The sequence below is a fragment of the Anguilla anguilla genome, chromosome 16, assembly GCF_013347855.1.
Source record: "Anguilla anguilla isolate fAngAng1 chromosome 16, fAngAng1.pri, whole genome shotgun sequence".
Classification (NCBI taxonomy): domain Eukaryota; kingdom Metazoa; phylum Chordata; class Actinopteri; order Anguilliformes; family Anguillidae; genus Anguilla; species Anguilla anguilla.
This window is the reverse complement of record NC_049216.1, coordinates 34,997,984-35,011,710: the sequence shown is the minus strand read 5'-3', so window position 1 is coordinate 35,011,710 and position 13,727 is coordinate 34,997,984. Positions and strand designations below refer to the sequence as shown.

General features: G+C 53.4%; 1 protein-coding gene across 1 annotated transcript in view; it reads right to left on the bottom strand.

The window, feature by feature from the left end:
• The window catches only part of ptdss2 (phosphatidylserine synthase 2), a 21,922-nt gene extending 8,195 nt beyond the window's left edge, over positions 1-13,727 (bottom strand). The window contains exons 1-3 of the mRNA XM_035396468.1: positions 13,483-13,727; positions 5,416-5,517; positions 3,922-4,004 (exon numbers count right to left, since the gene is read on the bottom strand). Of these exons, the coding sequence (XP_035252359.1) occupies positions 3,922-4,004; positions 5,416-5,517; positions 13,483-13,727 (430 nt within the window). The remainder of the gene's footprint in view (positions 1-3,921; positions 4,005-5,415; positions 5,518-13,482) is intronic.

Here is a 13,727-nt window from a genome sequence, read left to right as displayed (position 1 = left end):
TCAGCATTCACAGGGGATTTTTGCAGTAACACTCACACTTCTGACCATGCAGATTCTGACCAGGAACAGTGAAGCAGACTCTGAGGCGGCAGGGTCACACCAATGAGAGGCCACACTGGGGGATCATCCCCGCCCCCTGCAGCTCTGCCCTGACAGCTCAGTTCACCGCTAGGAGCTCAGCTCAGAGGACCATTACGAGCCGTCCCGTAGGCAGTTCCAGATGCAGGCTCTGTGTAGCGATACAGCTGTATTTCACCACCGGGGGGCCCCCCTGTTTTATGGTAATGCCCCCCACCCCCCCACTGCCCATACCTGCTTACCTGAACTAATAAACACCCAGGTAAGAATCAGCTCTTCTCTGTGAGCACAATTTTGTTCCGACCGGGTCTCAGGTCTCGACCCCCCCAGCAGCTGGGAGTCCCCACACCAGGGACGCCCAACTCCAAACCTGGAGATCTGCCGTCCTGAAGGTTTTCACTCCAACCCCAACAAAGCCACACCTCACTCAACAGCGAGAGCTCTCACTGAGCAGCTAATTAGCAGAATAAGGTGCGCCAAATGAGGCTTGAAATGAAAACCTACAGGAGCAGGGTTGGGCAGCCGCGCTCTTGCTGTATGAATGAGGTGTGCTTTGTTCACCGGTTGAAGAGAAAACCTACAGGACGGCAGATCTCCAGAAACAGGGTCGGGCAGCGCTGGCGTACAGGTGGAGGTGTGAACAGCACACACTGCTCTTTCAGCTCGTTACTGTGCAGTACCAAACAGACACACAATGCGTCGCTATTGGTGTTGCTGTTGATGTTGGTGTTGATGTTGGTTGTTTGTTTGTTGTTGCTGTTGGTTGTTTGTTGGTTGTTTGTTGTTGCTGTTGGTTGTTTGTCGGTTGTTTGTTGTTGCTGTTGGTTGTTTGTTGGTTGTTTGCTGTTGCTGTTGTGACTGTAAATCGCTGTAGCGTTAATTACACATTAACACACGCCCACACCAGTATATGCTCTGGAATCCAGGTGGGTGAGGACATTTCGAAGCGACACAATAAGTTCGCTGCTTGTGTGCTGGGACGGGGGCGCGGCCGTCCCAACCACACCCGACGGGTCCCTTTGTCACGGCGTTCACGCTTTTTTCGGCGCGGGACAGGTTCCGCAGGCCCGACCGGACGCACGGCGTAGTCAAGCAAACGACGCGTCGCTACGCTGACAGACGTCTGTCTCCGCGGCAACTACAAGGTCAGGGGCCCCCGGAACAGGGCAACGACGACCTGCAATCACCCCACCCCGCCCCCTCTGCCACTCCCAGTCTGACTCATGCCTACAACGAGGGGAATTTAAAACGCCCCCCTACCCTCCGTACCGCACACCCCCACCTCATGACCCCATGCAGCACACAGTACAGGAAAAACACCCTTTTAGTATTTATCTTTATTGTGGAAGTAATTAGCTTTGCTTTCATTAGCCTTCTATGAAATAGTTGTACAAATCTGCTACCCTCAGCAACCCCCCCCCCCCTTTTGATTTGAACTACATTTCCCAGCATGCAGTGCACGTTTAGGCGTTCACGTGCAATGGGGGCTTGGGCTAATAAAAATGGCCGGATGGAAATGGCCGGACAGACTTTTGCTTGACAGACGCAGAAGAGCGTGCGCACATACGCCCGACTGATTTTAAACTCGCAAAACTAACGACAAAAACCGCCGGGATCGGGAAGGCTGCCCGCCATACAGCTTTCATAACAGACAGGAGTTTCAGACCCAACTACGTCATCAGGAATAATCCATCTCATGAAGCAGACCACTGACACATGTCCCTCTGGATGTTTGTATTCATGTCTACAAACAGCAAAAGCAGCTCTTTTTTCATTTTTGGGAGAATCTTTCCTTTAGCATCCCAGTGAATGGGTCCCGAGGACCTCTCAGTTACAGTCAAACTGCAGGGGGTGTACTGTACTCTGGCCCTGCCCCCCCCCCCAATCCCCCCCGCACCATCCCACCCCCCCTCCCCCGCTCCCTTTCTCAGTAAAAGGGAAGAGCCAAAATCAATAGTCCATTACCGAGGGGGGGTGGGGTGGAGCGGGGACGATGCCCTTTCTCTCTTTCGGGGCCTGAGCAGGAAGCAGACGCCCCCGTTACCGTCTCCTTACTCCCCTTGTCCGAGCGGGTCGGGCCTGCGTGCGCCCCTAAACCTGGCATGCACCCCTAAACTGAGCGTGGTCCCCTAAACCGAGCGTGCGCCCCTAAACCTGGCATGCACCCCTAAACTGAGCGTGGTCCCCTAAACCTGGCATGCACCCCTAAACTGAGCATGGTCCCCTAAACCTGGCATGCACCCCTAAACCTGGCATGCACCCCTAAACCTGGCATGCACTCCTAAACCTGGCATGCACCCCTAAACTGAGCGTGGTCCCCTAAACCTGGCAGGCACCCCTAAACCTGGCACGCACCCCTAAACCTGGCATGCATCCCTAAACCTGGCATGCACCCCTAAACTGAGCGTGGTCCCCTAAACCTGGCATGTACCCCTAAACCTGGCATGCATCCCTAAACCTGGCATGCATCCCTAAACCTGGCATGCACCCCTAAACTGAGCGTGGTCCCCTAAACCTGGCATGCACCCCTAAACTGAGCGTGGTCCCCTAAACCTGGCATGCACCCCTAAACCTGGAATGCACCCCTAAACCTGGCATGCACCCCTAAACCTGGCATGCACCCCTAAACCGAGCAGGCACCCCTAAAAGCGAGCGTATTCCCCTAAACCGCGCGGGCACCCCCTAAACCGAGCAGGGCCCCTAAAACGAGCGGGCGCCCCTAAACGAGCGTGTGAGCGTGCGTGCGCTCCATTATCGCCGCGTCTCAGCAGCAGTTTGGCGGGGCTTCGGGCCGGTCGGCTCAGGACTGCCGAAATCAGTACCATCAGCTCCTCGGTCTAAAAATAGCGCAGGCGTAACCCACGGCGACGCGACAGCAGGCTGCGAGTGCCAGCTTCCTTTCAGGAGGAAACAAGCTCACAGCTTCTTGCCCGACACACACACACGCGCTGTACGTGAGAACCTGCGCTGAATTCACACGCGCTGTACGTGAGAACCTGCGCTGAATTCACACGCGCTGTACGTGAGAACCTGCGCTGAATTCACCCGCGCTGTACGTGAGAACCTGCGCTGAATTCACACGCGCTGTACGTGAGAACCTGCGCTGAATTCACACGCGCTGTACGTGAGAACCTGCGCTGAATTCACACGCGCTGTACGTGAGAACCTGCGCTGAATTCACACGCGCTGTACGTGAGAACCTGCGCTGAATTCACACACGCTGTACGTGAGAACCTGCGCTGAATTCACACGCGCTGTACGTGAGAACCTGCGCTGAGTGTGTGTGTGTGCGCGTGTGTGTGCGCAGTATTAGGGTGTGTGTGTGTGTGTGTGCGTGTTTGTGTACAGTATTAGGGTGTGTGTGTGTGTGTGAGTGTGTAAGAGCAGTATTAGGGTGTGAGTGTGTGAGTGTGTAAGAGCAGTATTAGGGTGTGAGTGTGTGAGTGTGTAGGAGCAGTATTAGGGTGTGAGTGTGTGAGTGTGTAAGAGCAGTATTAGGGTGTGAGTGTGTGAGTGTGTAGGAGCAGTATTAGGGTGTGAGTGTGTGAGTGTGTAGGAGCAGTATTAGGGTGTGAGTGTGTGAGTGTGTAGGAGCAGTATTAGGGTGTGAGTGTGTGAGTGTGTAGGAGCAGTATTAGGGTGTGAGTGTGTGAGTGTGTAGGAGCAGTATTAGGGTGTGAGTGTGTGAGTGTGTAAGAGCAGTATTAGGGTGTGAGTGTGTGAGTGTGTAAGAGCAGTATTAGGGTGTGAGTGTGTGAGTGTGTGCGCAGTATTAGGGTGTGTGTGTGTGAGTGTGTAGGAGCAGTATTAGGGAGTGAGTGTGTGAGTGTGTAGGAGCAGTACCTGGATGTGGTCTGGTAAAGGGACCATCTTTCGCTTGCGTCACCCCAAAGCAGAGGAACACCAAGATGCTGGCCACGATCCCTCTGAAACACACACACACACACACACACACACACACACACACACATACACACATACACGCACGCACGCACGCACGCACGCACGCACGCACGCACGCACACACACACACAAAACAACAAATTAAAACACTATTATTTGGAATTATTTTGTCTGACATTGAAAGTGACGTGAAATTATCATTGATTACTGTGTATTTAAAAAATGATAATTAATTGTTTATTACTGTGAAAACGTGAAACAAGCAATGTGTGTGATGCTTGTAAACATCAAATTAAAAAGCTAATAATACTATCCAACTGAGCAGAAATAATTAAACTCACGTCCATCTGTCTTAACTGGCATGCTTATATTGAAAAATAATCTCAGAAACACACACTCACACTCACACTCACACTCACACTCACACTCACACTCACACTCACACTCACACTCACACTCACACTCACACAGTTAATACTAAACAGCCATTTAGGGACTGATATTCTTAAAGGACTGAGGAAGAGGAGGACCGGCGCAGGTGTCTGTGACCAATCAGGCGGCAGCAGGTTCCAGGCAGGAGTAATCCGGTTAGCTAATGTCCCGCAACAGGACAAGCCTGCTCCTCCCCCCAGTCAGAGGCTATATCTGTTCTCTCCTGCCCCCACACACTTCCTGTGTCCGGACACACGCTACGCTTGCTGCCACTGCCACTCACGACCCCGAGACGTCACCCCACCCAAACTTCCGCACATATGTTTACACATGCAATAAAAATCTGAGCCAGGCACACAGTTAACATGAAACGCATGTGGCATGCTGATAAGCTAAAGACTCACCACAGACCAGCAGGTCTGTGTGTGTGTGTGTGTGTGTGTGTGTGTGTGTGTGTGTGTGTGTGTACGTGTGCATATGTGCGTGTGTGTGTGTGTGTGTGTGTGTATCTGTGTGTGTGTGTGTGTGTGTGTGTACGTGTGCGTATGTGCGTGTGTGTGTGTGTAAATATGTGTGTTTTCCTGGAGGAACTGCACCTTGGCTGAATGACGGGCATTAGAACACTGGCCAACGCTGGCCATGCCCACTCCAGTGAGCTGACCAATCAGGCAGCAGCTCTGACTCAGTCACAGAGCAGCGAGAGATCAGTCCTGGGCTGGATGTGGGATCCCGGGAGACCGTGCAGAGAGGTGGGCGTCCCCAGGAACCCCGCCCCACGGGCAGCGCCCGACCGCCTCACAGGAACAAGCGCCCTGAACCTAACCCCTTCTCCCGCGCGGACCCGAACCCGCAGCCTCCGCGGAGCCAGAGAGGCGCTGGAGCCGCAGAGCGCGCCATTACAGCCTGCTGTCAGAGCAAACGGGGCGGGGGCGGGGCGGGGGGGGGGGCGGGTTGGGGCAGGGTGGGGCCGGGTGGGGCGGGCCGGGCCAGGGCGGAGCTGACCTCTTGGTGTTGTAGGCGGTGTCCTGGGGCGTCTCCTCCAGCAGGGTGACGTACACCAGGGCGCAGGTCAGGCTGAACAGCACGGTCAGCGTGTGGGCTCTCCTGCAGCGCGCGCGACAGGGAGGGAGAGAAACAGCCTTTAATATCCCATCCTCAGCTTTACTGCGTTTCACTGCCTCCTTCCTTTAACATCTCACCCTCAGCTTTACTGCGTTTCACTGCCTCCTTCCTTTAATATCTCACCCTCAGCTTTACTGCGTTTCACTGCCTCCTTCCTTTAATATCTCACCCTCAGCTTTACTGCGTTTCACTGCCTCCTTCCTTTAATATCTCATCCTCAGCTTTACTGCGTTTCACTGCCTCCTTCCTTTAATATCTCATCCTCAGCTCTACTGCGTTTCACTGCCTCCTCGTTTACTCTCCGTTTAGCGGCCGCCGCTGAGCTTTGGCTGGACCGCAGCGCCTCTCCTCCTGTTTCTCCTCAGAGGGCCGCACAGTTAAGCCCCCGATGAGGCACTCCAGGCAAATAAAAACGCATCATTATTAATTACACCAGATGACGGATACGGCAGTCTTTATGCATTTCAGAACCAAACCAGGGTTTCTGCGAGGATCACAACATCACCCCCCCAAACCCCCCCTCCCAAAACAGGACGAGCCCAAAGGCGCAAAATAAAATTCAACAGACAGCACAGACAGTACAGTCAGCACAGGCAGCACAGACTGCTTAGGCAGCACAGGCTGGTTAGGCATCACAGACAGCACAGACTGCTTCAGCAGCACAGGCTGCTTAGGCAGCACACACAGCACTGGTAGCCCAGGTAGAACAGGCTGCACCAGCAGCACATGTAGCAGAAGCTGCATAGGCAGCACATGCAGCATAGGCAGCTAAACTGGGACAAAAGCAGGAGAGAGAGAGAGAGAGAAAGAGAAGGGGAGGGAGGGGGAGAGAGAGGGGGGGGGAGAGGGAGAGAAAGAGAGGGAGAGGGAGTGGGAGAGGGAGAGAGAGAGGTGAACACAAGCACCAGCCCTGCGACCACGCCCTGCGTTAGCGGCTACGGGCTAGCTGAGGGAGCGCTACAAACCCCTTCACAAGGACAGGAGTGCAAAATTCCACAAAACCCTCAAAGGGGTGGAGCGAAAACATGAAGTGTCACTCACACATTTGTGTGAACCAACCAGGAGGTTTTGCTCTGGGCCAGTGCAGACTGCAGTAGCATCACCCAGACAGCTGTGATTACGGTGCCGCCTGGCTCGCTAGCGACCCCCGCTGGTCGATAAGGCACCCGCGGTCTGCCTGTTCGGAAGTGCATTCCTCTGACTCGTGTCTGTGCGAGCTGGACTCCTACACTGCTGCGATAACATGGCGGCTGACGTCGCGTGCGTCAGAGCAGAGCGCACGCCGGCCCGTGCGCTCCTGAATCGACAGCGGAGGTCGTGGCACTAAGTGCTGCCGATCAACCCTACTGGGCATTCCAAACCAGCGAGAAAAAATTGTTTTTAAAGGTTTTACTCTAACATGAGAAAAACAAGATTGTAGGTTCAAGTTAGTGAGACACTGATAGCATATATATATATATTTTTTTTTTGTTCTCATTTGTTTTATTCTGTGTACTTTTACTGAAGGAAGTAGGCCAACTGTTCACTCAAAACACAGGCCCTGTCCGTATCAGTGTACCTGTGTACTATTCAGTACACTATTGCATACTATTCCGTCTTTGGGATGGGACGTTAAACCGAGGTCCTGACTCACTGTGGTCACTAAAGACCCTGTGACACTCATTGCAGAGAGCAGGGGGTTACCCCCTGGTGTCCTGGCTAAATTCCCAACCAGGCTCTCTCAACCTGCCACCTAATCATCCCCTGATTTAATTGGCTAAAAAAAATAGTTCTCTCCCTCTCCACCTTAGCCTAATGTGTGGTGAGCGTTCTGGCGCAAAATGGCTGCCGTGCATCACCCAGTCGGGTGCTGCACATTGGTGGTGGTGGGTGAGGAGAGTTCCCCCTCATCACTGTAAAGCACTCGAAGTGTTTCGGAAAAGTGCTGCATAGATGCAATGATTCATTCATTCAGAAGTAGTGAAGTGTGCAGATCAGGAAACGGCATTGATTGAGGAATCAGAGCAGGCAGGAAACACAGAAGACTGTGCCTCTAATCAGGTGCGGAGGGACAATTAGGTGTGTTTGTCTTTGAGGAAATGTGATCGGGACACTAGTGAGAGCACCCTCACCATTTCAGAAAGCACCAGGGAGCCCTTTAATGAGCACAGGGAGGCAGAACCTCCGTTTTACACCTCCTCCTCTTAAGGACGGAAGACCCACCCAGACCTGCACTGATATCCCAGGAGGTCTCCCATCCAGGGGGTGATCAAGCCCAGCCCAGCCCAGCCCAGCTCAGCTGCAGTAGGTAGCCCTGGCAGGGGTACAGGGTGGCACAGCTGTGGGCTAAAAACATGGCAGCACTGCCCATTACCTCTGCCCTCCATTGGCCTTCACCACACAGCGCTGAGCGCCCGAGGGCACTGGAGGGAGGAGGCTGAGCGCCCTAGGGCACTGGAGGGAGGAGGCTGAGCGCCCTAGGGCACTGGAGGGAGGAGGCTGAGCGCCCTAGGGCACTGAAGGGAGGAGGGTTTCTCTGTCATAAACAAGAAGTCTGCACAACACTACATTCCTAGGCCTTGCAGCAGGGCCCCTCCGTCTCCAGGCACCGAACCTCCCAAGGACAACAAGAAGTTAGAAATACTGCGCGTGTGTGTGTGTGTGTGTGTGTGTGCACGTGTGTGTTGTGTTTTCTTTCTCTCTGGCCCTGATACATTTCTAGGAGTCCAAACTGGTGAGCTTGGCCGTCCTCCTTATCCTCCCCCCCTGCCATCCTGCCAGAGAGGAACTGGCTATGACGCCATGCTGCCCTGGACATACAGTACAAGCATACCATGTGCAACTACGCGTTAAGTGTCAAAGTGAGCGAGGATTTACTTTTTGTTCTATGGTGCCTATTTTAAAATAATATATGAGCAACCCCCCCCCCCCCACACACACTTTGGCAGTTATACAGCCGGTTATACTGGCTCTGAGCCGGAGATTACCGCAGTCTGCCCGCGACAGAACCGGCCCCCGTTCCCCCACGCTGAACCCGCAGGTGAGCGTGCGGGGGCGGGTGGCGGGTGGCGGGTGGCGGGTGGCGGGGGTTGCAACAGAGTGCAGAGCGAGTGTATTCATCCCAGAAAAATGGGGAGGGGCTTAGTCGTCACCATGGGAACAGGGATCCCTTGGAAACAATAATACAACTCTGTAACCAAGCAGCAAGGCCATTGAGAGAAATGAACTATGCCTCCACAGAATAATGCAATAAGCGTCAACCTCCTCCACACAAAGCAGCCGAAGATGGCTCCTCTGCCACCGTTCAGAGCTGCTGCTGTACAGGCACAGCGCCGCCCTGATTCAGGCCTACATTTAAATGAAAAAATGTGTCTGATTATTTTAACGGAAACCCAAAGTTTGCTGTTGTTTTCAAAGAGCTCTGATGTCATTATCATTCCAGTGAACCGTGTGAACCAATTAATACACACTTTATTGAAGCCCGTTGGGTTGTTTGTCGTTGGGTTGTTTGTCCTCTGCATTTGACCCGTCCTGGCTACTCAGGAGCAGTGGGCAGCCACAGTGCAGCGCCCGGGGACCAACTCCAGTTTTGAGGCCCAGGCCTTCGTCAAGGGCAATGGCAGGAGTGTACAGTACCCAGCCTGAGCTGCATGTCCTGTGGTGTGGGAGTGTACAGTACCCAGCCTGAGCTGCATGTCCTGTGGTGTGGGAGTGTACAGTACCCAGCCTGAGCTGCATGTCCTGTGGTGTGGGAGTGTATGGGACCTAGCCTGAGCTGCATGTCCTGTGGTGTGGGAGTGTACAGTACCCAGCCTGAGCTGCATGTCCTGTGGTGTGGGAGTGTACGGTACCCAGCCTGAGCTGCATGTCCTCTGGTGTGGGAGTGTACAGTACCCAGCCTGAGCTGCATGACCTCTGGTGTGGGAGTGTACAGTACCCAGCCTGAGCTGCATGACCTCTGGTGTGGGAGTGTACAGTACCCAGCCTGAGCTGCATGTCCTCTGGTGTGGGAGTGTACAGTACCCAGCCTGAGCTGCATGTCCTCTGGTGTGGGAGTGTACAGTACCCAGCCTGAGCTGCATGACCTGTGGTGTGGGAGTGTACAGTACCCAGCCTGAGCTGCATGACCTCTGGTGTGGGAGTGTACAGTACCCAGCCTGAGCTGCATGACCTCTGGTGTGGGAGTGTACAGTACCCAGCCTGAGCTGCATGTCCTCCGGTGTGGGAGTGTACAGTACCCAGCCTGAGCTGCATGACCTCTGGTGTGGGAGTGTACAGTACCCAGCCTGAGCTGCATGTCCTGTGGTGTGGGAGTGTACAGTACCCAGCCTGAGCAGTTTGTCCTCCGGGGTGGGAGGGTACAGGAGTATTCCGTTTGCGGGCTCACAGGTAGGCATGAAGACAGTCTGCATTTTTGACAGTAGCTGGAGAGCAGGTTTGAGCATTGTTCGAGAGGCTTATGGCCACACACACTAAACTGAACAGGTTTGAGTCTGTGTCATCACACTCACACTCACACTCACACTCACACTCACACTCACACTCACACTCACACTCACACTCACACTCACACTCACACTCACACTCACACACTCACACACTCACACACTCACACACTCACACACACACTCACACACACACACTCACACAGTCTCTCTCTCTCTCTCTCTCTCCCACCGCCACACACACACACACACACACAGTCTCTCTCTCTCTTTCCCACACACACACACACACACACACACAGTCTCTCTCTCTCTCTCTCTCTCTCACACACAGGTCCCTCTCTGTCACATGCAGTCACAAGCATGTGACGATGACTGCTTTGTTCTCGTAGCTTGTTTGGCAGGAAAAAGCTATGAGGACCAAAAAATGAAAAAAAAAACAATAAAAAAAACACACAGCCTAAGAAATGTACGGGTGGAGCCGCAAGGCCAGGAAGAAAAAAAAATAAAATAAAAAATAAAACAAAAAGCCTTCCTCAAATCCAGACGAGCAGGGAGCTCTGGCTCAGTCAACGGACGAAAACAGCCAGCGGGGAAATACCGCCATCCAGCCACACCTCCACCGATATACCGCCATCCAGCCACACCTCCACCGATATACCGCCATCCAGCCACACCTCCACCGATATACCGCCATCCAGCCACACCGCCACCGATATACCGCCATCCAGCCAAACCTCCACCGATATACCGCCATCCAGCCAAACCTTCGCCACTATACCGCCATCCAGCCACACCTCCACCGATATACCGCCATCCAGCCAAACCTTCACCAACATACCGCCATCCAGCCACACCTCCACCGATATACCGCCATCCAGCCACACCGCCACCGATATACCGCCATTCAGCCACACCTCCACCGATATACCGCCATCCAGCCACACCTCAGCCGATATACCGCCATCCAGCCACACCGCCACCGATATACCGCCATCCAGCCACACCGCCACCGATATACCGCCATCCAGCCACACCGCCACCGATATACCGCCATCCAGCCACACCTCCACCGATATACCGCCATCCAGCCACACCTCCACCGATATACCGCCATCCAGCCACACCTCCACCGATATACCGCCATCCAGCCACGCCTCCACCGATATACCGCCATCCAGCCACACCTCCACGATATACCGCCATCCAGCCACACCTCCACCGATATACCGCCATCCAGCCACACCTCCACCGATATACCGCCATTCAGCCACACCTCCACCGATATACCGCCATCCAGCCACACCTCCACGATATACCGCCATCCAGCCACACCTCCACCGATATACCGCCATCCAGCCACACCTCCACCGATATACCGCCATCCAGCCACACCTCCACCGATATACCGCCATCCAGCCACACCTCCACCGATATACCGCCATCCAGCCACACCGCCACCACTATACCGCCATCCAGCCACACCTCCACCGATATACCGCCATCCAGCCACACCTCCACCGATATACCGCCATCCAGCCACACCTCCACCGATATACCGCCATCCAGCCACACCTCCACCGATATACCGCCATCCAGCCAGACAGGCCGACTCTGCCAGGGGTAACAACATGCCAACGCTGTGCCAACGTGACTGTGAGCCTGGCGAACCCCCCACCCCCACCCCGCCTGCTTCACCCCACACCAGCCACGAGCCACTGTCCCACAGGGGGGCTACACACACACTTCAGCATCTGCAACTCAGCCAAGGTTACACACGCGAAATAGCGCAGAACAGAACGCGCACAAAACCGCGCAGACCCACGGCGCACCTGTACAAAGTGCCACGAGTAAAACTGGGCTAACTATAGCTAACTATAGCTAGCTAGCTATGGCATGTCCTCACCTCTGTAACGTTATTTGTTGTCCTCCGTGTGTCCATACATCTGCATCGGTGGTACGCGCTAACTAGGTTAACTAAAGTAGGGGAAACGCTAACATGTTAGGGTTAGCTAAAGTAACGTTGGGCGATGAAGCTGTGCTTTAAAATCTCGTTCTCGTTCGAAGTGGTGATTTTGGCATATGCACCTGCATATGCACGTGCTTCCTACTAAACGAAGCACCACCTGCGCATGCGTCCCACAGGTCGCCCGTGAGTGTGTGAGTGAGTGAGTGAGTGAGTGAGTGACCACAATTTGCCATGCATAGCCCACGGCGGCAGTTCGTGCGCGCTGTGGAAAAAGAGGAAACCTGTATGACAAGGTAGACAACAGCCGTGTATTAATGACTCAGGTGTGCCAGCAGTGCTGACTGCTAAAAGGTGACTCTTAGCGACACCTGCAATTAGGCCACAGGCTGCGTTCAATCATACAAGCAGTATGGCAGCACATGTGCACACTTTAGTGTGTTGGGAGAGTGTTTGTTAATGCATACATAATCCCCCCCCCCTACCCAAACGTACACATACACACACACACACACTGCACCAAAGCCTCCCCCCCCCTCCCCCCACCGACACAGCAATCTGCCTACTTTTGTCCCAGCTTAAAGTCTTTAGTGGATCCCACAGCACTTTCCGCTGAAGAGACAGGGATGAACATGCGGATTATAAACCCATAGAGAGGCCTTCGCTGGCCGGGCTTTCCCACCCTGACCTGTAGGCACGGCTACGCGACAGTGATCGACGCAGAGCAGGACGCACGGAAAGAGAGAAGAGGTTGGGCACAACGTGCTGCCAAACACACCCATTCAAAACTAAAAAAAAAAAAAAAACACCAAAAAAAAAAAACAATGGGCTCACTCACAAACAAATAAGGCCTCTCCTAGAGAGCGCCAAAGCTGCACACCACCTTCTAGTCCCCATTAAACCACTGCCCAGTATCGCACACCCGTTTTATATAGCTAATATAACCTAATGGCAAGATAACAAATAAAGGTTATTGACGTTACTAATATGTATTTGCCAAAATATACGGATGGGTGATCGCACAACTAGCCGGCAAACAGGAGAGCCACTGATTTTCATTTGCGCACGAGCGGCGGCCGTTTCCGAGAATCTCGCATTGACATTCACCTACCTCCCAAGGCGTAACCTTGAATTCCGGAGCCATCAATAACGGTCATGTACACAAGTTTCAGGCTAATGACACGTTTATAGCAGGCCAAATGGAAACAAATAAAATCCAAACACAAAGGATTTTCCCCTATTTATGGAAGGTATCACCGCCCCGCCTTCATACATGCAGTTAAAAAAAATAACCTAATCGACTAGAATGATGCATGAAACGCACACATCAGTAAAACAAGATATTAAATGACCCACTTCATTATGAACTGATTTATACGACTACAAGCCAATCCGTTCAGTGCGTCAAAATAGAAGGCGAAGACCGTTTAAAATAACTCCCATAATTAATTTAACTTACTGGTCGCAATCGACCAACAGCGGCTGTCAGTTAGCGAATCTCGCACCTCAATTAACATCTAATATGTTCAGAAAGCTAATTTCTGCAACCTCACTCACCAGAAGAAGGTGATGGTTCCGTCATCAAATACTTCAGACTCCGTCGTACGTCGCGAACCGTTCTCTCGTGATCCCTGTTTCCCAGATTTTGGTTTGGTTGCGCTTGTGGGTGCTGCCGGTGCCGGATCGTGGGACCCCCCGGTTGAAGACAAGTCGAGTGACCCGTTGTTGACCTGCTCTTCCGCTGCGGCAGACCGGCTGGTCCCGAAGACCACGCCGCTTTTCTTCGATTCGGGTTTGGCCAT